The 24969-nt window shown below is 47.8% G+C and overlaps 2 protein-coding genes across 4 annotated transcripts in view; both read right to left on the bottom strand.

The window, feature by feature from the left end:
* The window catches only part of NUP214 (nucleoporin 214), a 40348-nt gene extending 28378 nt beyond the window's left edge, over positions 1–11970 (bottom strand). For 2 of the 3 annotated variants that reach the window (XM_010720905.4, XM_010720906.4), the window contains exons 1-14: positions 11797–11970; positions 10105–10300; positions 9391–9542; positions 8735–8939; positions 8054–8124; positions 7652–7715; positions 6852–6955; positions 6552–6658; positions 6093–6159; positions 5345–5468; positions 3803–3964; positions 2280–2727; positions 747–922; positions 42–133 (exon numbers count right to left, since the gene is read on the bottom strand). In XM_010720905.4, the coding sequence (XP_010719207.2) occupies positions 42–133; positions 747–922; positions 2280–2727; positions 3803–3964; positions 5345–5468; positions 6093–6159; positions 6552–6658; positions 6852–6955; positions 7652–7715; positions 8054–8124; positions 8735–8939; positions 9391–9542; positions 10105–10300; positions 11797–11838 (2010 nt within the window). In that variant the 5' untranslated portion in view covers positions 11839–11970. The remainder of the gene's footprint in view (positions 1–41; positions 134–746; positions 923–2279; positions 2728–3802; positions 3965–5344; positions 5469–6092; positions 6160–6551; positions 6659–6851; positions 6956–7651; positions 7716–8053; positions 8125–8734; positions 8940–9390; positions 9543–10104; positions 10301–11796) is intronic. The other variant, XM_010720907.4, reaches the window with a different exon arrangement.
* A 550-nt stretch (positions 11971–12520) lies between these two features.
* Positions 12521–24619, bottom strand: AIF1L (allograft inflammatory factor 1 like). Its single transcript, XM_003211279.5, has 5 exons — positions 24303–24619; positions 20360–20426; positions 17173–17214; positions 15890–16052; positions 12521–14528 (listed from the first exon to the last, which is right to left on the bottom strand). The coding sequence occupies exons 1-5, from the start codon at positions 24378–24380 to the stop codon at positions 14441–14443; spliced, it is 438 nt and encodes a 145-aa protein (XP_003211327.1). The 5' UTR covers positions 24381–24619; the 3' UTR covers positions 12521–14440.
* Positions 24620–24969: the final 350 nt, after the last annotated feature.

The raw sequence follows: 24969 nt of genomic DNA, 5'->3' as shown, positions 1-24969 counted from the left end.
GCATTCACCCACTAAGAAGAATCCACTCAAGTTCTCATTACCGGAGCAGAGCCTGGTTTTGCTGCAGAAGGGGTGATTTTGGCTGTCTTCTGTAGTAAAGAAGCTGCAGGCATGTTTTGAGCAGGACGTGCCACTGGAATTTAAAAACAGAGGAACAGTAATTTATTAATCTATACTGAGCATGAGAAAACAGGCTGTGATTAGACAACTACAATCACCAATGTCAAATCCAACAGCAATGGTGTCATGGGCACCTCTGAAAAAAACCATGTTTAGGTGCAGTTTTACTGCCTTCAATTTCTCTATTAATGGCAACAGCCCTACTCTCCATTATGTGGCTGTACCACCCCTGAAGGATCCCAAGACCCCCAGTCACACAGTCATTTCAGAGGAGGAATATTATTCTGTTAACAAATGAACATCATCTAATTTAAACTCACTTCTGAACATCTTGAACTCTAGACACTCCATGCAAATCTTTACTCTGTCTTGCAAATGACTGCCCAGAAACACTTTGTAACCATAGCAGTATCACAGAGCACTGAAAGCATCAGAACTTCTGGATAAGCTTAAGAAAACTGAACATATTATTTCAATACAGAGAGTTGTTTCTGTGGGGAACAAACTACAGAAATGGAAAAACTTCACACTTTCAATATTAAGTCCATGACAGCATTACAGTGTGCAGATCAGGACAACTGCTGCGTTAGTCAAAGCAACAGTTATGCATCAGTGGTGCAACCTACTTGCAGCAAGTGCAGGGGTTGAAGTCTTCAGTGGTGTGGTGGGAGAGGCTGAGAGAGTCATGGGCTGACTTAGAGGACCTCCAGAAACAGTTTTTGAAGTGGTTGAGAATGAAAACATTGTGGAACTGGTAGGACCGCTGCTGGTAGTCGGAGATGAGGTGTCTACAGCAGTGAACCTGCAGAAGAAAGCAAAGCAATTTTCAGCTCTGAACTGGTCCAAGCTGCTTCACTCCATCTAAAAGAAACCATTAAGCTCTAACAAATGAACAACCTCTGGGATCAGCAATGACTTAAGCTCCAGACCCAAAATTTCAAGTGTAGCTTTTGGAAATGTACCATCAGGGATATTTTGGACTATCTGGAACTGTAAAGTCTGCTACCATCGACCCCCAGAGAGGAAAAACCACACAACAGTCCTACCCTGTGTCAAAATGTACCTCTTCATTTTGCACAAAAGCATCAACTATAGCAAATCTGAGCCACTCTTCAGTACCAGCCTTACAACAAAGCTCAAAGAGAAACTCTGCAAGAAAATACAAACTTCCATTCATCTTCAAACTTGGGCCCTCAAGGCAGGAAAGTTGAATATTCAGCCAATTCACAAGCGTATCATTTGCTTTATGCACAAAATACGAAATTTAAAAAGCCCTAAGAGCTACCATCAGATCTCGGTGTAGCAAAGATTATTCTAATTAAAAAATAATCATTTGAATGATCAGAAAATTCTTAAAAAACATTTACACAAAAATTGCTCTCCATGGAAAGCAGCTCCGATTAACACGGCTGTTTCAATTCACTCTTTCTGAATAGGGGAGCAAGTCTCAGGAGTTGGAGGGAAGAACGAGTACACGAAATCCAAGAACATGCATCATTCAAATCTATTTTGCCTAGTTTATAAGTATCAGCTCTCCTTCAGCTGCCATGAATGGCTCAGCATGAACAAGCTTTGAAGATTTCAGGCCCTATGTCTACTGAGCAAGCATCCAGTTAAGAACCACGTTGGATGGCATCTCCTCCATCCAACACAGTGGAAAAGAAATTTATCACCTATGGATATAGCTTCCTCCAGCTCTGCAAATTACTCTTCAGGTTGGAGACAAGGAACCTTCACAAACAGTGAAAGAAACTTGTGCTGCCACCACTGCACTAAAACAACTACAAAAGTTTTCAAGTCCCAGTGTTTCCCAAGAGTCTTTAACAAGACTTCTCTCAAACCACAACATGGAACTACTGTTTCATGTCATGCCTACAAACTAAAGACATGAGAAAACTAGGACTCTGGCATCTTCCCCAAGTAATAATCTGCCTAAGAACATCATCTCTAGCATGAGAAGCACTGAGGCTTTTCACAGCCAAGACAAATGTCTTAGATAAAGAGGAGATTCTTCAGAGCTTTTTTGGGAGTATGGAGAACAGCTGTCAGGGCAAAAAGCCAAAAACCACTGTGTGATGTCCAGAACCACCACACATTGTCCACACCTGGACTGATTTAACAACTATCCAGCCACTGCACTACAGCATCTTTATACTTACTTCTCATTGAGGTTCACTTTAACTGAAGAAGCCGAAGGGGCAAAAGATGACTTCTGTGCAGCAGGAGCTGTGGAGTGTGGCAGCCCAGGTGAACTTTCTGCAGATGGTTTCAAGTTCATGGATCCAAAGGAGAAGGAGGTGGCTGTGGCTGCAGTGGTGCCCACAGAAGGAGCAGGTGTTATGGATGCCTTAGGAGAAGCAGAGGAAAAAGAGAATGTTGCTGCTCCTGTCAGACTTGGAGCCAGGACTTGCTTGGAGGTATCAGTGGCAAAGGGGTAAGGTGGAAGTTCGCTGTCTGTAGAGCCAGGCACCTTTGCAGTTGAAGGTATAAAGGAAAATGCAGCTGCTCCATCTCCTGCAGGAGGCTGACTTGGGGCAGGAGCAGCAGCTGGTACTGCATCAGGCTTTAAAGAAGTTGGTGGAGTGGTCGGAGCTGAGCCAGTGCTTCCTGCAGAAACATAAATAGTAAGAGTCTCATTTGGTTGCAATGATTAATTGCAGAAGGTACTGCAAGGCCAAATACTATTTGATGGGACAGTTAGGTACAACCTCATTCACTAGGCAGACTGTACAGTGAAGAAAAGTGAGGAGGGAAGAGGGCTTCTAGTCCTCACCTCCAGCAAATGACTACACAAAGTCCAAGCTGTGATCAAAACTGCAGTTTACTTGCATCTAACTAGATTAATATTGCCTGGAATTCCCAGTGAAAAGGTTTCACATTTCTCCACTGCTTTTGATGAGGTTCCTGCCATCTCACATAAAAAAGGCTGTCAGCACACAAGTCAGCCAGCACTGCAGAGAGGCAGGTTGCCAAACAGATACATTCTGTTTGGAGAACAAGAAACAAATGCAGGCTCAGGAAAGAAAATGGTGGGTTTGCAATTATTACTGCACACATGCAGAGGAGCAGAACAACCAACTAACCTGTCTACCCTAGAATAAGAAACTGTCAAATTCACATTGTATACGGTACCCAATATACAGACAGATAAAACTACTGCTTTTCATCTCCTGATGCTATTTTCACAGCGCTGAAGAAAGCTATAACTCAAGTGACTCTGTCTGCAGCCAGACATGCTAGTTTTGCCATGGGAGGCCATAAGAATACAGAGATGAAAACCATCACCTCCAGGGAGCATATCGACCCTGCTCTAGGTCTGCACGGCATTTCATCCTTGTCCCCAGGTGGAGCCTGCAGTCACCGCTGCAGTTCCAGTGGACAAAAGGCCTCCTAGAATTGCCCTGGCCCTATTCCCCAAAGGTTGACTGCATAGAGAGGTTTAAATGCACCGTCTGAAAACTGCCTGAGACCCGTTGGGTGAACAGGACTATATTATTTCATTTGGATGTACAAGAGATGGAGAACTGACTGGTGAGCACAAAACACCCAAGAGCTGTTCCCACTATCATTATAAATAAAAACGTTTCCTGTGACTGCATGTCTGGCTGAATAACAAACTCACAGATGAAGACGACAAAGATCCACAGATGCAAGTCTTTCCTTAACCCACTGCAGCACTCACCTGGTGATTTTGGTGCTCTCTCCCCTGCTGTTGGCAATGGCTCTGGGGTCACAAGAAGCGATCTGACCCCTGGATTTTGATTGATCATGTAAAATGGGCAGAGCACACCATCCGTAGAGAGCAAGATGAGAACTGGTGCTGGAGGAAGGGTCTTCTCATCACCTGCCAGAGAGCACATACATAAGCCCAGCAACCAAGGTTTCTACTCCTGTTCCTACTCTCATCGGCACCATCTTGAGCTAGAGTCTGCTTCAGTTCAACTATTCTCAGCACAGTTAAAGGCCCCAAACTATTCCTAAAGCATTTTCTATAAAGACTAAACTCTACTTAATATAAAAAAGAGCAAATATAGAATGAAAAGAAATTCATTTAAATATTAGCATTTTTTTTATTGGTTGGTGCAGTGAAGGGCCACATGCCTCTAATACTGGCTCTGGTTGGGGAAGGGAAAACTCCACGTGGAAGTGCGTTCCAGGACAATTACACTTCCTTTCTGATCCAAACTTGTTGCAAAACTGTAAAGTCAAATAATGTGTGGTCAAAAATGAACTGACTACACTCAGTGAGAACACAGAGTTATCAAAAAGCTTCTCCAAAAACCTTTATTAAAACTCCGAGGCAGCACAACCTGGGCTTAACGAGGCTGCTCAGACAGATTTCCTAAGCCAATAAATGTATAGGTTAACAGAGAAAATGCTTCAAATTCAATCTTGCATTAAAGTTTGACCTCAATTCCCTACTGTAGGTTGTCATTCAGGTAAAGGCTGCTGCAGTTCCCAGTTAATCGGCACCCTCCTGTGCTCTTCAGGAACACAACTATACTACCTTCCACTCTGCCTGAAGGCATCTATATTTTAATGTCTCGTGGTTGCAAGAGAGAGCTTTCAAAATTCACTGAGGTACAGCACAATAGCTCAGATGTATTTTTCACTTCAGCCTCTGACAACGTGCTTTGAAGAGCCTTCAGGCAGCACAGGAGGTACACCAGTAATGTAACTGGCTAGATGCAAAGCACAGCAGGGTTCAGTTAGTACAGGCCCTGTGCTTTAATGCAGAATTAAAACCTACACATTCACCTCAACGATCCTTGCTTTTTCTGACTTTGTAGCCAATCCTTTATTTCCCCTTTAGACCTCTGCAAACATATTTAATAAAAAGTTCTGCAAGATGACAGAAGCTACAAGCATCATGAAAACCACATAGGGCAGTGTGAAATTCCTAATACAATATGACTCTTTTAAGCTCATTATTACCCCAGTTCTGTGAAATGCAAACCTAAATGAGATGCTTTCCCTTCCATAGCTGTTACTGCAGCATCCCAGTCTGCTGCAAGCTTTCAGGAAGAACTGTATCTAATATCTGAATCCTTACAGAGATGTAGTTGTGCGTGTGCTGTGGGCTTCCTATAAAAATGTAGGACTGATAATGTGTCAGTCTCACTTTCAGAATAATCTGCCAGGTCCCTAAAGCACTGAACTGCTTCTCAAGAATATCTCACATATTGCTACTATTGGGCTCTTGTAGAAGACTAACAAGACTTACTGATCGGGATAGGCATGTTATTGGTGTAGTCTACAGCAACACCAACAGGCAAAGTATCATCACTTTTATCTGTCACAGGAAGTTCTGCTCTGCTGGAGTCCTCCAAAATCCACGATTCCCAGTTCTGCAAAAAAACAAACCAACAAACCAACACCCACATTATTATTCTGACTATTGTGTTCCTGTGTTCAGCCTTCTTCAATACATTAGTCTAGTACAACTGAAAGATGAGACTGCAAGAAGTCTGGAGAGCATCTACCTGAGCTTGTCAGATAAATAAACAACAGAAGTACCAGGGACCTTCACAGAATTGCCTGTCATTTCTTCCACGGCACCGTATGTCAGATTTGAACTCAGACTCAAGGACAGATACACTTCATGTTCTACTTCAATTGATGACCTTGTAGGAGTCACTTTTTATTACAGTGAATTTGACCACATTTTTAGACTACTAAGTAAATCATGAAAAACAGACTTGTGGTACTTGGTTCACAACATACAATCTTTCTGTTTATCCTTTGTGTCATTCAGATCTCTTGTTCCTCTAAGGTTTACATTTATCTTAATCTTTCGCACAACCTGAATGCTTTGGATTTTGTTTGCTTGGTTTTGGTGTTTGTCTTTTGAGTTTGCTTTTTAAAAGCATGCCATGCTGTCATGTTGCAGGTCTTACAAAAGTTTTATTTGCTTAGATTTTCAAGAAAAAGAAGGTACATATACATAAATGCAGCAGGAAGAAAAGCCTTACCTGATCTCCTTGCCTGGCAAGAATGCTGACTTCTGTGGAAGCGGCCGAAGCTGCCAGAATTAGATCCCTGTAAGGATGGACACCAGTAGGTTATGACATGTGTGTGACAACCCATGCAAGCTGTCTAGCCCTGCAAATCATTATCATCTATCCAAACTCATAATTAACGAAGAAGTTACAACAGTATGAAGCAGACTATTGCTCCCAAGATGAAGGAAACACAATTAGCTCCATCTCTGTAGAACGTTTGCAATTTTTTCCTTTAAAATTAGTCACCAGTGTGTACCTTGTCATGAAAACAAAGGAGAAATTAGCCATACTTTCATAAAGCATTTTCAAAGTGGCAATTTCATTTGGCTCATATTCATGTCTTATGTAGTTTACAGAAGGGAGAAACACTATAAGAAGCACAGACTACTCAGACAAGGGAAAAGCTTTGTCATGATTCTCACAACCCACCATTCCTCAACATAGTTGAGGTAGTAATGATGTTGTCTCTCAGCACAGCTTCCGTAACAAGGCTCCATGAAATTCACAAACTTCTCTGGTCGCTTCTCTTCCTTTTTCTGTAAGATCAACATTAATAATTTACTGCCCAACGCAGAAACTGATAACCCATAAATATGACTTCATCAAGGTACAGTAAACTCAAATTCCAAATGATGCAGATATACACAATAAAAGCAGGTTGCCATTGTCATAAACCAATAAAGAACAAGCAAGAAACTTCTCTGTAGCTGTGACTTGTTGGTAACTCACAGGCAATACTGCTACAACCACTTCTGGAGGCGTTTCCAGTGTCCCATCAGCAGCTGCATACACAATAGCAAAGACATACGTGCCAATCCACAGCACATCCAAAACTAAAAGAGAAGGAAACAAATACCTCAGTCAGATACACTTCAAAATACTTCCTTGCAGAGCAATTTTAACTGTGCACAGAACACAAAAGTCATATGACATTGCTAGCAGATAAGGAATCACTAACTTCTAAACTACAAAAATGAAGAATTGCAATGATCTGTCTGCATAGCATCAGTCACACTAGGAGGGAAAGTATTTATTCCCAGAAATTCCAAATACAAACCCAAAGTATGTGTTTGATTTGTCTGATGACAATAGAGGTCAAACAGCACCAAGTGTTTCTAAAAATGGATGACAGTTTGACACACCCAAATGGAGGGTTTCTGCTTTCTAAACAATAAAATGTCAAAGCAGTAACAGTCATAACAAAGAGATGAAGCCCACACCAAGAACTAGAGTGGATTAATATCCAAAAATCTGTGTTAAAGGGAGATTGCTATCACATCAGTGAGCACAGAACTAATATTTAAAACGTTTATTTACAACATTTTAGAAATAGGTAAACACTCTGGCCTACAGTTAGTTTTTCTATGCAACCCAGGGATAAAACATGTAATTCTTCTCCCAAATGATTAAAAAAAATGATGTTGTTATTATGGAACCAGGGTACAGGATGTAACTAACAATAACAGTGGATGAACGAGTAAAAATATTTTAAAGGAGGAAGCAAGTTAAAAATAAACAGAAAGATTTACCTTTAACAGGATTGTCTGCCTGATAAAAGGGAGGATAAGGGATTACTTTCTTCTCTTGTAGATTCTGCAAAAAAAAAAAAAAAAAACAACTCTTGAGTACTAAGAAAAAAAGCTCCCAAACCAACTAAACTGTAAGTTTTGGAGAAATTCCAAAGAAGTGTTTTTGTAGTGACTCGCTCTCTCGTTAACACTCATCACGTGCCACGATGAAGTCACTACATTTAAGTGGCAGGTGCACACCTTAAACTAAACTCTTTAATATTACTTTAATATTACTAAAGTGCTTGGGCATGGCTCACACCACACACCACCCAACTCAAATTCTGTATGCTGAGATGCAAAAAAATTAAAGCATATTGCAAAGTAGCAAGCAGGTGTCCTAATGGCAACAACAACACTTACAGGCAGATACTGTACCACCGTGCCATTTTGCCTCCCTACAGCCAGTTGTTTTCCCTTTGGGCTCCAACACACTAAACAAAAAAGAGAACTTCATTAGCATTAAGGAAATATAGAGCTACAAGGTCCCATAAAGTAGGACCAATAAATTAAAGCTGCATTTTTTTCCCCTCTGCAAAACCCTTTGAATCTGAATACAACTCCTGTGAATATCACAGTCCTGTCTTTTAGATTACAAACTGAAAGAAGAGCTGAAATTCTTAATCCTCACACTAACTAAGCTGCAAACAAGTTTAAACTTTACTCCCATGTGCCTCTGTACAGCTTTATATTGCCCTACAGTGGAATATATCCAGGTACATTTCAAACATACACTCCAGTTGACACAAATATATGGGGACAAGTTAAAACTACAGACAGAGGCCTAAGAATTATATTAGAGCAGTCACAAAGATGCACCAATTGTGCTAAATCTGGGGAAGAGGAATACAGTCAGTGGTAATTAGTGTGATTATGTTAGCAGTTTTTTTTCCATAGTCTTAGGGAGTTTAAATCCTTCCGTTCATGACCTGTTTTAATTTTTTAAGAACCTTCTTCCTGAGACACAAAGCTTGTCTTCTTACACTTGTGTTTCCCTTCTATTCTTAATTATCCAACATTACCTTACCCAAGGCTCAAACTCACCAGAGGTAACAGCTACCGAGGGAGGCAATGTGGCATACACTTTCACAGAGTCTGTGACCTGCAGGACAGAGATGCTGCCATCGGACAGACAGACAGCCACCATGGTGGCACTAGCAGGGTTCCACTTCAGGTCATTGACCATTGCTGCACTTCCTGAGTCTTTGGCCAGCTTGTGATAAGCAAACATACGCTTCTGCTGTTTTGCCTTTTAGGAAAGAAAAACGTTTGAGACAGTCCATGCTGAGCTCAATAAACATTTCTCATAAAGTCATAACCCAAAACAGTTTTGGCCTACCTATAAATTAACAGCTGACAGAAATAAGTGAGGCTTTAAACTAAAGAGGGTAGATTTAGATCAGATATTAGGAGGAAAGGAAGAGGTTGACAAGAGAAGTGTTGGAAGCACCTTGAAGTATTCAAGGCCAAGCTGGATAGGGCCCTGAGAAGCCTGGTCTAGTGTAAGGTTGGAGCTGGATGATTTTTAACATCCCTTCTAACCCAAACCATTCCATGATGCTAAGAAGCAGATTTTGAGTTTAATAAAGAACTTCTCTACAAAATACTTCCCGCAGGGCCAGAAAACACCACTCAAGGCATGACAATCCCCCTGGTGTAGTTAGGGGGAAGTAAACCAAAACACTTTGTGTACAGTTTACCTGATTAAAGAATGTGCGGACATCAAAAAAGCCAATGAAGGAACCAATGTCACTGGACATCATACAGACAGACAAGGTGAGATTATCACAGCTGAGAGCCAAGTGCTGCACTGGAAACTTCACGGGAACTGAGGTACTCTGGACATTCTCCACTTAAAATACAAAAGATGAGGAGGAGAGGATGAAGTGTATGGATTTCAACAGCAAAAATTTTTAAAACAAAGTTAGAAGTTTATGCAAAAGTAATTAAACATACAGTATTATAAAGAATAGCTATCAGAATTGATGTAGAAAAATTCACTGAATGAAAGCAAAGCATCTCTAGCAATAGAGTCTTAAAAGTCTCAAATTTCTTTTAAAAGAAAATGACACTTTCATTCCTTAGTAACCTGGAGGAAAAAAAGTGGACACTTTCCAGGTTTTACTTGTGATACATACACAGGGATACTTCAAGTAGTACAGTTACCAATGACAACATGAGAATGAAAGCCAAGCAGTTTTTATTGCCACCGAGTTTTTTTTTTGCCATTAAATGCACTTAGGTAGTGAGGTAGCAGAACAGCCATCACTTCCTCTCTTGTAGGATAGTCCAAGTCCAAGCTTATTTGGGATTGGAACCCTGCCCCTCTCTCCAGTCACAAACACGTAGTTTTGTGGTTAGAGACAGGTTACTAACAGCACGTGCAAAGACCACAACATATAAGTGCGTCTTACCAATGCTATTGGGATCTTCTCCAAGCTGATTTTGCATGAGAAGATCTCTAGTATGAAAGATCTGCAGGCTGGTTCCTCCACCAGCAAAGACCAGGCCGTATTTGTTAGACACTACAAGGAGGCTGCACCGCTCTTTGGGAAGATCATCAGGAGGATCAAAGATGCGGACCTTCTTCAGAGCTCTGAACTGAAAATCCTGTTGCAAGAGAGTCCAAAAGTAGCTTTATGTATGCTAGTGAACATAAATGGTTTACTTCAGTTTCAGCTTCAGCTGAAAAGTCTCTCCATGAGAGCTGCAGAACACCCATACCCATGCTATTGCTGGACATCCTATCACATTTTCTGTTTTGCCTACAAAAAAAAAAAGACTGAGATCACAGTTTTGCTGTTATTGGAAGCACTGGTTGAAGCTCTCTTCTATATAGCAGCCTGCTTTCATAAAACTCGTAGGAACTGAATCTGTCTCAGACATTTAATTCCTCTCAGAAACATACCTGAAACTAGCCAATGGATACAGGGAGAAGAAAGAAAAAGAAACAAAAACCTTGTTGCCTAAAAGCTACAAAGCACACAACTACTTAGCTTATCTTTGCTAGCTACTGTAGTTTATCATACACAGAACAGATACGGTTCTTCCTTCCACCCACCACCAGCAATTACTCAGTACAGACTTACTTTGTGCATTCACTTATCTCAAAACTTACACTGTCTTTATGTAAAAGGAGAAAAAGAAAAGCAAGGTGAGAAATACAACTGCAAAAACACACATTAAGAAACAGTAGATGCACTATTACTATGCAAAACTGTGCTCACATCAGGAACGAGCATCTCTTCTCCAACCACTGACCACAGCACTGTATTTAACATCGCTAACTCAAACCAAGCACCTGATTCTTATTTCATTTTGCCAAAGCACAGAAAATTTGCATTTCTGCAATCTGAGGAAGCTGCAGGAACCCAGAACCTTCTGCAAAACAAACAAACCAAATCTTTGATTTTGAAAGCGTCTGAGCAGAAGGCAGCTGCACAGAGATTCAGAGGGCTGGAGGAATGTGTGCTGACAGACCTGTCCTGCTCACACAGCCTCACATCAACGCTCTGGAAACACACGGATGGGCCCTGCTGGCAGCATGCAACAAGACTCCAAGTGACGGCAAACAACCACACCTGCTCAGGTCTGCTGTTCTCTCCAGCATGTGGTCCCCAAAACAAGGCTCGCAGCCAGGAGGGCTCCAAAATGCATCACTCCTCTGTCCAGGTGAGCTCCTTCCACCCCTCCCTCCAGCTCTCCCAGTGTTTCAAGAAAACAAACAGAACCTAAAGCCTCCCCACACACACACCCCAACTTTACCAGGACACCTCTCCACTGCGCCCCGAGTAGATCCATCCCTCCTCCACTCCACAGCCTCGTCCAGACGCCGCCGAGAAGCGCTCAAACGCACCCCAAACCGTGCAGGGATTCCCCAACAACCCCCTGACGCCACGAACCACATACCCACCCCCCCCCGGCCTGTTAGGCCCCAGTGACCAAACCCCCCCGGCCTACCACCCTCACAGCCCACACCAAACCGCCAGAACCGCCTCTCCTAAGGGCCCTCACAGCGCTCTGTCACACTCCTCACGGCCGGAGCCGACCCCCGAGTACCAAAGTCCGAGCCCGCCGGCCTGCCACCCCCTCAGAGCCGAACTCACCTTCATCTCCCGCTCGGGGACCAAGTCCCCGTCCTCCCCCATGGTGGCGGTGCCGCGGCCACGGACCCGCCCTCACAACAGCGCACAATCACGGAATTCCGCGCACCACCGAGGAGCCCCGCGGGACGCCGCGCTCACTTCCGCTTCCGTCGGGGCCGCTCTAGACACCGCCTCTCTATGGTCGGTGGCGGCCGGAAGTGCCGGCAGTCCTCCAGCGGGCACAGGCTGTGCCGGTTTTAGTGCTGAGCCCGCCCTCGCTGTTTAATAAAGCCTTTATTCCTTGCGTCACGAAGCTGGGGAGTGCCTCGGCTGCTTCTCCTACAGCACAGCGCCGGTTAGCATTGCTGCCCCAGGAAGAACCGCTCTCCATCTTGATAACTCACATCAGATAACCTCAGGCTTTAAGAGCAGAGAGGATGAAAAAGTAATCTCACAAGGAAAGGGCTGCACGTGCCTGCTCTCCATAAGCACTCATTGGAACAAGCACTGCCACCTGTTTTCTTCATAGAAGGTCAGGCTGGCTTTCAGGAGGTGCCCTCTGTATTTTGTAACATGAACTCAGAGGCACCGGGTCAGTTCTTAGTGATAAAAATCAGTCCAAACCTATCTCCAGGATCTGTTGGAGGGGTTTATATTAACCAACGTGGAAAACAGCTCAGCTAATCTGCAACCAATCATTTGGACCAAACTTCAGAAAAACTGAACTAAACACACTGACGCAGTATGGCTTCAGGAGATTTATTTTCAGTCTTTAAAGGAGACTGGTGCTGCTCTTACAATTTTTCTCTCCATTACAGTTTTGGTTTTCATGCGGACAGTAGTGAGAATGTTTTTTTTTCTTTAAAAGTGCAGCCTTTGGCAGGAACAATAAGCCTAGGCAAGTTAATCATCTGTGTTTTCCTTTAAAAACTATTAAACCGATTTTAAAAAGTTCAAAGCTGCCAAGAACATTTAAGAAAAACAGGGAAAGGGCAAAGAGCAAACATCTGGATTCCAGAAGTTGTGCGAAGAGCAAGATTCACCGCAGCAAGCAGAGTGTGGGCAGCACAGTCCCCGCACTTAGTCCACACTTACAGCCATCATTAGTTTGTAAGCTTTGGGGTTTATGCATCAGGGAAGTGTGTCTGGTATTCCCACAGGAACAAGCTGAAACACACGCAGAGAGGTCTGCAAAGTCAAAGGGAGCAGCTGCATGAAGAAAGATCCTCATCCACAGCTGGTTTGGAAAAGCTCACAGGGCTCACAGTTTGGGTACCTAGCTTCCTTCTAATTTCCCCCAAAGCCTTCCTGAGGGGCTACAAAGGCATAACAGCAGGCTTGTTTCTACACTTGGACAGACAGTCAACTTGTTCAGCAGTTATGCTCCTGGTCTGATCCAAGTAGTTTTATCAGAAAGAGGATCCTAAAGTATCTTTAATCATCCCCACTTGCTGGTGTTGGACTTCTCCCTTCCCAGGACAGGGCTGCAGCTTGACCCTTTGCAGATCAGCTCTGTGACTTCCTGCTTGCCTCTTTTGCTATGGCTGATCAACAGGTCTCATAGGCTGAGAAAAGCAGAACAAACCCAAACCAGGAAGGGGCAGGGGGAAGGACCTAAAGCTAAGAACAGCAATGGGCCAGTGGCTTTTCCTCAGATGAAACAGACTTTGCAGAACTTATTCCTGTAGTCATGGCTCAGTTGGATTTATGCATCAGGGTTGCAGAGACACCTCTGAGTTTGTCTGCATTTTGTTCACAGCATCCCATGGAGGGTTCTTGTCTTTGCCTTGTAGCCAGCCATTAATACAACGGACGCAATTTCTAATCTCATTTCTAGTAGGAGCTAGCAGGACACTTTCTGCACGGTTACTCACAGAGCATGTTCCTGCCGACAGGTTAGCTCTGATCCTGTCCCTAAGGCAAACTACAGAGGAAGGGCGCAGAAAATTGGCCTGAGAACAGAAGGGCACAGTGGCCCTACTGCCTTTCAGGGAGGTGGGGACTTCAGCAGTGACTTCTGAAAACGTGAACACCTGTGATAAGCACTTGGTTCAAGGTGAAGCTCAACGAATGTCCTTTAGCTGCTAAATTCAGTGAGAAGTGTTCCCTTACAACATCCCAGCCTCAGCAGCTGACAAAGGTCTTCCAGAAGTAGAGAACCCAGGCACATCAGGGACATCCCATGCTGATTGTGTAGAACTTGCTCCTGGGGCTGATGAGGACACAGATCCAGGACTAGGATCTAGACTCCAGTCAGGAAGCATAGGACAGAACAGAAGGCACTTATTTGCACCCATGAAGCTGCTATCTGATAGCAAGTCTCTTCAGGAACCTGTTGTGACAAGCACAGCTCTGAATCCATCAGCTGGGTGGAAAGCTCCTTCTTAGCTGAGAAATGCAAGAAGGGCAGGGGAAAGAGTTAAGATCACAGGACTTTTTTTTTGGTCTCACATTATACTTGGTGCTACAGCTTCTGTCTAGAAAATCAAGTTAGCTAAGGGATGCTGCAGAAAGATGTGAGCTGGGGTTACCAGCTTCCCTTGCTGTTCCTCTAAGGCAGGTTAGTTGAAAACTAGGACCGTTCACAGTAAAGAGTAACAAAGCACAGGTAACCTCTGTTACAGACCAGCAAAGCAAACAGTGCCACTTTTCCAGCCTGTCCTCTTCAAGGGAGGCTGGCTATATCTCTCTCCGGAGGTGGGCCAGAAGGTTTTGGGTTGCTTTCGTTGGCTTTTCCTTCAAACATCATGACCCTGCAAAACACAATAGATAATACATATTAAAAAAGCAGGTGCATCTTTACTCATCATTGAGAGTAGGATTATCTTACCTTCTATGCAATGGCCATCTGATAATTACAGAGGACAGAAGCCAACAGAGGGCAGTGCTGCCAGCTGAGCCGGCAGCTTTGCTTTTCCAGCAGCTTCAGGGAGCAAGTTCCCAAAGCCTCTGCCGGTTTTCCTCTCAGAGGATTAGCACGTTTTATTTAGACAGCTATTTCCAAAATCCCCTGGGTGCACACTGCATGCTAAGTGCTCCTAAGCACCATCCCTGGCCCACCTTGTGCATAACCATCCAGTAGAATGTTCAAAAGTCAAGCCAAACAACAGCAATTACAACCAGAAAGAGGACAAATACAAGGAGCAAGGCAGTAGCTAGAAGAATCCCAAGCATTTTGCAACAACCAGCGCTGTCTTCCTCCCTAAGGACTGCAGCTACGCTGGGAATGCCAGCTGCCAGGCTGGATCAAAGGAGTGCACTGCTCTTGGGACGAGTTTTACATTTCTGTTCCTGCTCTAAACACTGCTCAACACACAATGGGGCATCTGTTTGTTAGCAAGAGAAGGGACCCATCTGTGAAAGCTGCTGCAGTTGGAAGAATAGACGATATGGGGCTGGCTGCAGGCTCAGCCTGCTTCAATGAAGAGAGGAACAGAGTTGTCAGAAGAGCGTGTGCTTGGAAAAGGAGCATCCTGACATACTGAGGGGGAGAGAAGAGATTGCCAAAAGAATGTAGTAGCTCAGAGAGACATCCTTCCTCCCAACCTGCCCAGAAAGCTGGCTGCCTTTTTAAAGCTCTTTTTAGAAAGGGGCAGGGGGCACAGAGAGAAGCGGCTCCTATTCACGGTGGGCAGACAAAAGCAGGATCAGCCTCTGTGGCTGAGAAGGGAAAAGACGGGCTTCAGTGGGGAGGAGACGGAGCCAAGAGAACCCACCCTGATACCAGAGGGAGCCAAGTAAGCGGTGGGAAGCCATTTGTTATAGCAGGACTTTGAGAGCCCTGTTGAGAGGGCAGAGGAGGCCGTGGGAGGCGAGTTCTGGCAGCTGGTAGCAGAGCAAACCTCCCCCAGCACAAGCCAGCCGTCCCAAGCTGGTGTCTTCTCTCCACCTACAGCTCAAGTTTCAAAAAAATCAGGCAGGGAGGAAGCATTCTGTGGGTTATAGGAGCCAGCAAGACCATCATTTACTGCTCATGTCCTCCCTTCTCTGCACAGGGATCCTCCTCTCTCACCGCACCCACCCAACAGGCACAGCTCCAGTTCTGCCAGGCAGGAGAAATTTCTCTTCCCAGCTCCCCCAACACCTCCCCCATCCCTTCCTTGATGGCACTCACAGTTTAAGTACAGCAGAGCGTTTGCCAAGCATCACATTAACGAAGTCCTGGTAGGAGATGGTCTCGCTAACCCCTCCGGTCACCTCAGAGATCATCTTCTTCAGCTCTAGATGGGTCTTCGGAACACCCATCTTCTCCATCATCCTTTTGACAGACATCAAATCTGCAAGAATGAGGCATCAGCACTATTGAAAGATAACTACACTGCACCCGGACCAACTTGGAGGCGCAGGCTGGAGCTCGCAGCTCACCTCTTCACTAGGGCTGATGGCATGAAGCTGTCAGCTGAAAGCAGAGAGAAGCCCTCAGTGCAGCCCCATTGCTGTATGGGCAGCAAGGAACAGCACTTCCTATTCATGCAGCTCGAGAATAAAAGAAAAACATATTGTTGCAGAAGAACAGTGCTTAAGAGGCACGTAGGGACACCGCTATTGAGCTCAGAAAGCAGTGCCAAGAATCACAAGGATGCAGAGGGAAGAAAGCAACACTGAGGTTAAAGCTGGAGACAAAGAGGCTCTGGGAACAAGCACTCCTGCCTGGCACTGCAGGTCGTTTCCTTCCATTGCTCTCACCAGGCCAAAGTCCTGCAGCCCCTTCCCACCCAGAAGGGCAGCACAGCAGAGCCAAGCTCCTCCAGCTCCCTGGGCTGATTTCAAGTGCTGATGGAGGAGGGGAGCCAGGCAGGAGCCTCCTGCAAGGGCTAAATGCAAGCACTTGCCCTCAGATGCCTGCTCCAGGCATGGAAAAACCTCTATCTTTACTTCTGCTTTCCAGCCCTAAGGCAGGGCCCTCTTTGCCCAGCCACACAGCCACTTCCTCTTCTTCCCTCCACCTCCACCCCAGCAAACAAGTGCTTCTCCACACCACAAGTGCTCGTGGTTTGACACAGCTTCCTCCTCCAGCCAGGCAAACCCCAGGAGAGCCCGAGCCCTGCAGCTTCCCTGCTCAGGAGATGCTGAGGATTGAAAACAAAAAGGCCTGAGTGGAGAAACGGAATAAATCATTAAGAGCAGAGACACTAAGCAAAGCATTAGGAGGAGATCAGCACTGAGAAAACTGAGATCACAAGACAGGCAAGAGATTGAGAGAGCCAAGAGCAGGGGCTGCAGAGCCAGGAAGCCTCCAGCTCGGGTCCAGGAGCTGAGCAAGGCTTGTCCCAAAAGCAGCCCGTGATTTTCCTCCCCAGAATCACAATTGCAAAGGGGAGCAGCAGTCAGCAGCAGACACCCTCTCAGCAGGCTGCTGCTTTTCCAGCCCAATAACAACATCCTTATGTCACTCACCAATCTCGCCTTGGTTGTTCAGGTCAAACTCCATGTACTTCTCTGGAAGAGACACAAAAGCAAGTTAACGGGTCAGAGCTGCTCTGGCAGGGAGACCCAGAGCAGGAGACAGCAGGGCTTTGGAGCACTGCCTGCTTAGAGCAGTAAAACAGGAGGTTTGGGCATAGACTGATGCAGGTCAGAGAGGGAGATGATCTCAAGACCCAGTTTTAGCACCCTTATCTCGAGTCCAGGGCTCAAGAGTTAAGTGTTCTTTAATTATGGCTGCTTTTGTTTGAGCTAGAAGAAAACACTGGCAGGAGAACAAGGTATCAGCTAGCCATGGGTAGCCTTAAAAGGCTTCCAGCCAAAAAAAACAAAGCTCCAGGACAACCTCCCAGAAGGAGTAGCAAGAAAAGCAAAACCCTGAGCACTTCCAAGACAAATCTTGATCGGATTAGGAGGGGATTAAGTGACGTCGTTTCCTGCAATAGCAAGGGACAAACTGCACGGCCCTCCCGACACCACACCGCGCTCCAGAGCAGCACCTGCCAGCAGAGATGCTCAAGGACCACATGAAGAGGGCAAAGCCAAAATCGTGCTTAGGAGCAGAGACACTGGAACTGCTGCTTGCCCTCCCAGTCTGGTGTCAAACCTCCCCACACCAGGCAGCTCCAGCATCCTCAGAGAAATGCATCCTGCAGAGAGCAGCCTGGACAGCTCTGCAGAAAGAAAGCTGGCATGCCACGAAATAGCACTGAGCTAAGCCAGGAAAGGAGGATTTCAGTCCTGTGCTGCTTCTGATCTTTGCAGAGGCACGCCTATATTTCTTACCCCTCCTCTCCCTTGCTAGCTGTTCCCCATTTAGACTGTAAGCTTTTCAGGCAAGGATTTGTCCATCTTTCAGACCTTACAGCTCCTTGCACTGCAGGGCTCCTTGCCTCCATCACCTCAATTCCGCTAAATAAATGAGCAAGATGCCTGCTGCCATCATCCATCCACGCACAGCTGGAGAGATCTCCACTTGCCCTCCGGTTAGCACTCAGCCCCCGGAAGAGCCTCTAAAGACTCAAATTAGTTGAGAGCTCCCAGGCTGCTCCACTCCCCAGAGGGAAGAATCCCTTTGCCTCAGTTCCAGGGACACCAGCAAGCAGATGAACGTGAACTGAGAAGTGGCAGGCTAATTTAGGGAGCCGAAGGGAAGCAGGGATATTTCACACACTGGAGACTGCCCCACGACTTTTGCTGGGTGAGACAGGCTGGTGTGCAGCCCCAGGCAGGGGGCAGAGGAGCTGCTTGGCATAGCTCAGCAGAACGGGTCTATAGGAGTACAGGAACTAAGCAAGGCAATGTATGCTTCAGACAGAAACAAATGCCTCTCTTTGAGCACTGAGCAGCTCATTTTAGATGAAACTGGGTTGTCACACACATGCTCAGGGGCCAAAGCAATGCTTGATGTCCCCCCCACACAGCAATGGCCTTGTGCAAACGAACAGTCACCCACAGGCAGGGGTCAGTGCTTGGGGACACAACCCCTGCTCCGCCATCTCTGTGCCCAGCACATGTTTTCCTTTCTCCTCAGCTGACACTGAGCCAAAGGCATGGAGAACAGAGGAGCTTTACATCACCACGTGTTAAGCCTCAGCTCACACATTTGTTTTTCCCTCCCATCCCAGCTGCAGGGATTTGGTGGGGCAAAGCTGTCCTGCAGTCCCTCCTCCTCATTTACACAAACACCAAGTGCATTTACAGAGTGCAGAGGGGCTCCCGGGGCTCCTGCTGGGGAGGGAAGCAGAAGAACTGCAGAGAAATGCTCCCCTCTCACACAGTGAGCCATTGTTGGAGGAGATGGAGGCGGTGTTGCAGAGCAGGGCAGCCACAGAGGCAAACTCAGGAGGTAGCAGGAGGAGATGCCAAAGGCTCCTGTTACAGGGAATTCTGTGCTCATGACCTATAGCTGTAATGCCTGAAGAGCCCCAGTTGTGAAGGAAAAATACAGTAGGGCTGCAGCCTATGTTGGGTTTACATGGTAAGGCTTTGGCAGCAGAGGGCCCGCATCCTCCTGCAGATCTCATCAGATCAGAGCCAGCTCCATAAGGGACACACTGCTGGGCCAGAGCTGAGTCACCAAGTAATGCTGCTTGCACTCTGACTATATTTAAGAAAGGGAAAAAGCTGTGCAACAGCAGCTGAGAGAGCCCACGATGGAGCAGGCAGTCCCCCTGCAGCCCACACAGAGCAGATCTCTGTGTGCAGTCCATGGAGGAGCCCACAGTGCAGCAGGTGGATGTGATCTGAAGCCATCTCACAGCAAAGAGCCGAAGCCAGAGGGCAACAGAAAGGATGGAGAGCACAGGAGGCTCCAGCAGGGCAAGACAAAACTCCAGCCAGCTTTCTCCATGCTAGAATTTCTAGCCAAAACTCACAAGGAAATAGCAGACAGTGCCTGAAATGGAAGCAAGGTCAGGCTTGGTTTGGCTGGAACCAGGCTGAGGACAAACCTGGAGGGCAATGACACAGAAGGCATGTTTTCTCAAAGGCCGTGGGGGAAATGACTGCTTTCAGCCACTGCTTGGAACAAACTGGCTGCACTCAGAACAGCCAGATTTTGTCCTTGAAGTATTCTGGGGTACAAACTCCAGAGGACACCCTGCAGAACCAGGCTTTTGAGCTGTTCTTCCAGCCCCCAGCCCAGCAGATATCCAAACCTAAGCCCCACACTTGCTGAAAGTGTAGCTGGACACGCTTTGGGCAGGACTGGATTAGTGCTGTTGGCTCCAGTACCGATGCCTTGGAAAGAAGTAGAGCAGATTGGAGAAACTTTGAAGGAGAAAAACGCTCATTCAATTCAGGATGCAGGGAAGAAGTCCTCCCACCAGCTACTGCCTCGTCCATGACAGCAGCCAGCTTGACTCAATATTGTGACGGCAGCTTTCCTCTGGGGGCTCTCCCACGCCGCAGGTTGTGCGGCAGCAGCCGCCCGCAGGCAGGATGTCTGCATAGTAACATGGCCCTGCCCTGAGAGAGCAAGTGGGGGAAGCACAAGGACTCTGGTGGGAACAGCACCTCCAGGGAGCTTCACTGCATCCCAGTGATGCGGGGGAGGTTTCCATCTCAGCTCAGTCCCTTCTGTTATTCAGCAGAAAATCTCAGGCTGAAGAAAAGGATCTGTTCAGAGCAAATGGGAGAAAAGAAAACCAGTTCTCACCTTTGAACACTGCCAGCTTCTCCTCCAGATCTTCCTCATCACTGAACTTTGGGTCACAGAGAAATTCCTGAAACAGTTAAAAGAGTATCCCCAAGGTTAGTGAAAGGAAAATAGCCTGGAGGGCATGCATGCACACAGTGCTGCCCAGCAGACCTACACAGCTCCCAGACAGCCACATCTGAGCAACAGTGCAGGAGGGTTAAAAACGAGTCTAACCCCTCTGTGCCTTGCCATTAACTGCCTCCAGTGCCTCTGACTTCCCACCTGCACGACACCCCTCATACTGCCTCATGTTCATCCAAAGTCTCAGCTCCCAGCATCTCTGCTCAAAGCATGCACAGCACAAGGACTGGGATCCCATTCTGAACGAGGACTCCTGTTCCTAGCTAAAAGCACCCATCTCAGATTTTAAACTCCTGGGTCAACATTGGGGGCTAGCAGACAGAACATGCAAAGCCTGTAGAATACCTTGCACCCAATAGGGCAGGAATTGAGAGGGTAGGAACATCTGTCTATTCATTTTCTCTGTTACACTGCTCAGTGTGGATGGGAAATCCCAGCTCTGGTTGCTCATCCCAACCCAACATCCGAAAGCTCCAGGTGCCTGAGAGCACAGAGCAGAGCATGCCCTGCCAGCCCCACCAACGTGCCCCATCAGCGTCACGGTCCTGCTCCTGCCCTCCCACACCGCCCCGCTCCAGCAACTTAATGACTCGATCTGTGTTCAGAAACAACACTGCATTCTTCAGAGCAGAAGTCATTAACATCTGCACAGCTCATGCAATGCTTGTCCAGCATAGAACTCCTCCAGAGGCTCGAGTGGAAAGAGGTGAGGCTGTTCCCTGCGCTGTGCATGTTACTCACCAGTTACCCGTGCTCACAGAGGCAGGATGGGGTGGTTCCTATGAGACAACAGGTAGCAGCCAGTACTGGTAGTACTGGGACAGCATCACGCCATCACAGTGAACCCAGACAGATGTGTCTGCTACCTTGCAGATTCCCAAAGTGATACCAGGGACCCTTGTAACTAAACCCGTGAGACACAGGCTCTCTTGCACACCATGGGCATCAGCTCAAGCTGAAAGCTGTGGGGAATAGCAGTGTTCCCAGTTCCTTCTTTCATTCTCTTCAGCCAACTTGCTTTTATTGATTTCAGCTTTTTCTACCCAGGGATATCATGTGCCTGCCCAGCACAAAGGGACAATTGGGCTTTGAGACCTGGGTTCAGCCCAATGAAGTCACCAGAGAGCAGAGTCGTGTTACCCACTGACCAGCCTCTGTAAGAGGGGATTGCCAAACCTCCCCGAGAACCGAAATAGAGCCAGAGCATCACCAGGTCACAGCTCCCTCCTGGTCTGTAGGAGCTGCACACATGGGCAGGATAAGGGATAGGAGAGGAGAGTAGGGGAAGGAAGAAGGACAGCTGCATCCCAGTGGGGCGGCTGAGGGAAGTGTGCCTGAGGTCTCACAGCAGGCACAGGGCAGGATGGGGGACACCAGGCACACCTGGCACCCAGACTCCATTCATTTCATCTACAGGGGAACTTCAGCTGTTCCAGCTCAAAGGGAGCAGTATAGTTCAAAGGCATTCCAGCCAGCATATTGTATGCAAGCTGCCCCTCACAGTGATAAGGCAGAGCTCACAATAGTGCACGGGAATTCGGTCCCCAGGGCCGGTGACTCAGCCACAGCCCAAGCGGCCGAAGTTCCTCCCAGAGCCCTTTGCTAATATGCCCATTTTAGGGGGCTTGTTCTATTAATAAGAACTGCTTAAAAATAGGCCCAGCCACTCCCCAGCTCCTGCTCTTTCATGGAGAAAGAGACATATGCAGGCAAGGAAATCCAGCCACACAAATCTCAGCTACTTGCTAAACAAACTCTGCAATGCCAGATCCTTCCTCACTCCCCGAAAGGCTCCAGTCAGCAAGCCAGGCTGTTTCCCTGCCTGCAGAACTGGAAAGGGGCTGAGGAATGCTCATGCCTGTCCTGGACATGAGCAGCAGGCACCTGCTCCCCACCAGGCTGAGCTCCCCACAGCCCCACATTAGGAGGTGAAACCAGGTTGAAACTAATCTGTGCTGGATTAGGCTCGCCACCTTGATGCACAAGGCAGAACAATGTGATTGCCATTCCCAGGAAGCTGGGAACAGCCAGGAGGTGATCCCAGAGGAGCTGTTGAGAAGAGCTGCTGGAAGGAAGAGTCCAATGCTGGGCTCAGCTAGCTTTCAGCAGCACGTGTGCACGCCACACATTGCCTGCCTCCAGACCCTTAACCCAGTGAGAACTCTGGGGTACAAATCAGCCAGGAAAACAGGGCTGGGTGGGAGCTGTTCGTTGGGATGAGACAATGAGATTACGCCTGATAAAAATGCGGAAATCATTTTTATGAGGAGTAACTCTCCTGGTCTGCAGCCCTGGGATAGGGCTTGGGAAGCCCCCTCCTTGACTACAGCCACAGTCAGCCAGCTCTGCAGCTGGGTGCTCCATGCAGGAGCTGCTCCTCTGCGTGGCTGCTCACAGCAGTCCCCACCACCAGCACGCAGAGCCCAGTTTATCACTGTGGGGTTCGCTGCATTGTCTGCTTGGGGTCTGAGGGCAGCTGCTCCAGTCCCCTCTCCCAGCACCAAGACAACACACAGGACAGCAAGGACACAAACAAGTAGCTCCCATCTCTAAGAGCAGGGAAGTTATGTAGCTTGTTTCATTTTTTGTCATCCAGACCTCGCCAAGAGGAACAGCCTGCCAGAAGCAATGGTCACTTTGAGAGAACTAGAAACTTATGCCCTGCTTGAGAAGAAGAGGAGCTTCCAGGGCACAGCACTGGGCATTATTCTGCAGTGTGCACAGCACTGCAGCTCATCCCACAGATACTGCCTGCAGGAGGATCCCACACCTACCCCACACTGGGCTGCAGGACAGCCTTGAAGGCAGCAGAACTGCAGTAAAGGGTGCAGCAGCTTTCCTCCCAATCCAAGTGGACAGCATCCCCTGTAGGAATGCTTGAGGACCACCTGCCCCTGTGGTGGGGCACCTCACCTACTTCAAGCAGTCTGTTACAAAGGCTCTATTTTAGCCAAGTGCTCCTATTACCCTGCAGCACCTCCTGGGTTGTAATCACCTAATTCCCTCCCCAGTGACCTACATAACCTCCACCTCAGCTCTCAGTCCTGCCGGGAGGAACACTCTACCACTTCTCCTTGCCCAGTTAATACAAGGGCAAAGCAAAGCAAGCCCACTGCTTCCTCTGGGCTCCCAGCTGGTGCAGCTCTGATTTCCCCACCTTTAACACAAAGAGGGCACTGCCTGCATCAGCAAAGCATCATCAACCTCACTTAGAAGTGACCCAAAAGTGACCTTAAGTGATCTTGTTTCAAGGTTAAAACCTTCTTTTCACCCTCAGAATGGCTCTCAGCCAGAAGGGATACCATAAGCCATGTCAAGGCAGAGGTGTGGCAAACCCCAACTCAGGGAAGGGACCCCACCAGAGCCCAGTGCCCAGGGCACACAGCTCAGCACACTTTGCCCTGATCCAGGAGCTGTGTTCCCACTGCCTAAGGCCTGGGGATCACCCAGCAACTTCACATTCCCCTCGCTGTGATTAAAGAGTTAAGAACCTTGGAGCAGCTCTTCGGAGAAGCCAACAGAGGAACTAAAAGCACTTTACGTAGGGAGGGGAGATTGAGGAACAACAGCTCCCATGGCTGCTGGGCTGCCTTCCCGAAGGGAACTTCACAGCACGCAGCACAGAGCACCCATGGGATGGAGGAAGAGCAGCCGGCTCGGAGGGCAACCCCATAGACAGAGGGGACGGAGAACCACCGCACGCAGCGCTCCCACCCCGCTCCGTCCATTTCCTCCGGGGGGACACCTGCCGCAAGTCGGGGATAGCTGGGGGTGGCTCCACCCGCCTCCTCCCGACCCTCCCGCAGCCCCCCGCCCGCACCTTATTGATCTCATCCAGCCGCCCGTCCTGCGGGGCACGCCGCAGTCCCCCTCCGCTCGGCCGTCGCGGAGCCGCCATCGCGCAGAGCCGCCCCGTCCCCCGCCGCCGCTTTAAGTAGGGGCGGGCCGGCCGGGCTGTAGGGCCCCCGCCCCCGCTGTTAACCCCTTCCCCGCTCCACGGGGAACGCGAGCCCGGTGTCCGCGGGATGGAAATCCTCAGGGAAGTACAGATTTCAAGAAAAAAAAGTGAGAAAACGGCAGAGCGGCACCCACTCTGCTCACGGTATTCCCCGACGGGCAGGACGTGACCGAGGAGGGTCGGGAAGAAGACGGGAAAAAGACGGGATGGGGACGAGAAGAGGACGGTCTCCCCCTAGCGCACAGCCCGGGGCTGCCGGGGGCATCGCTCCGGCCGCAGAGCTCCGAGCTGCTGCCTGGGGGCAGCCGTGCAAAGCACGTCGGTGCGCGTTGCACCTCGCGCAGGAGCGCATCGATGTGCGTCCCGGCCGGGATCTAACACAGGAGGTGGCCTTTAGCCCCTCGCATCCCCGGCAATCTCCTTAGCAGGAGGCGGCGAGCAGTGCCCCGCACCGCCGCGCAGCTGCGTTAAACCCCAGGGGCATCCCTGCAAAAAGCAGCAGCAGCACACGTACAGTGTGTGCTCGTCC

This window comes from Meleagris gallopavo, chromosome 19 (assembly GCF_905368555.1).
Source record: "Meleagris gallopavo chromosome 19, MGAL_WU_HG_1.1, whole genome shotgun sequence".
Taxonomy (NCBI): domain Eukaryota; kingdom Metazoa; phylum Chordata; class Aves; order Galliformes; family Phasianidae; genus Meleagris; species Meleagris gallopavo.
Note: the sequence above shows the minus strand (reverse complement) of the source record. Positions and strands in the feature narration are given on the sequence as shown.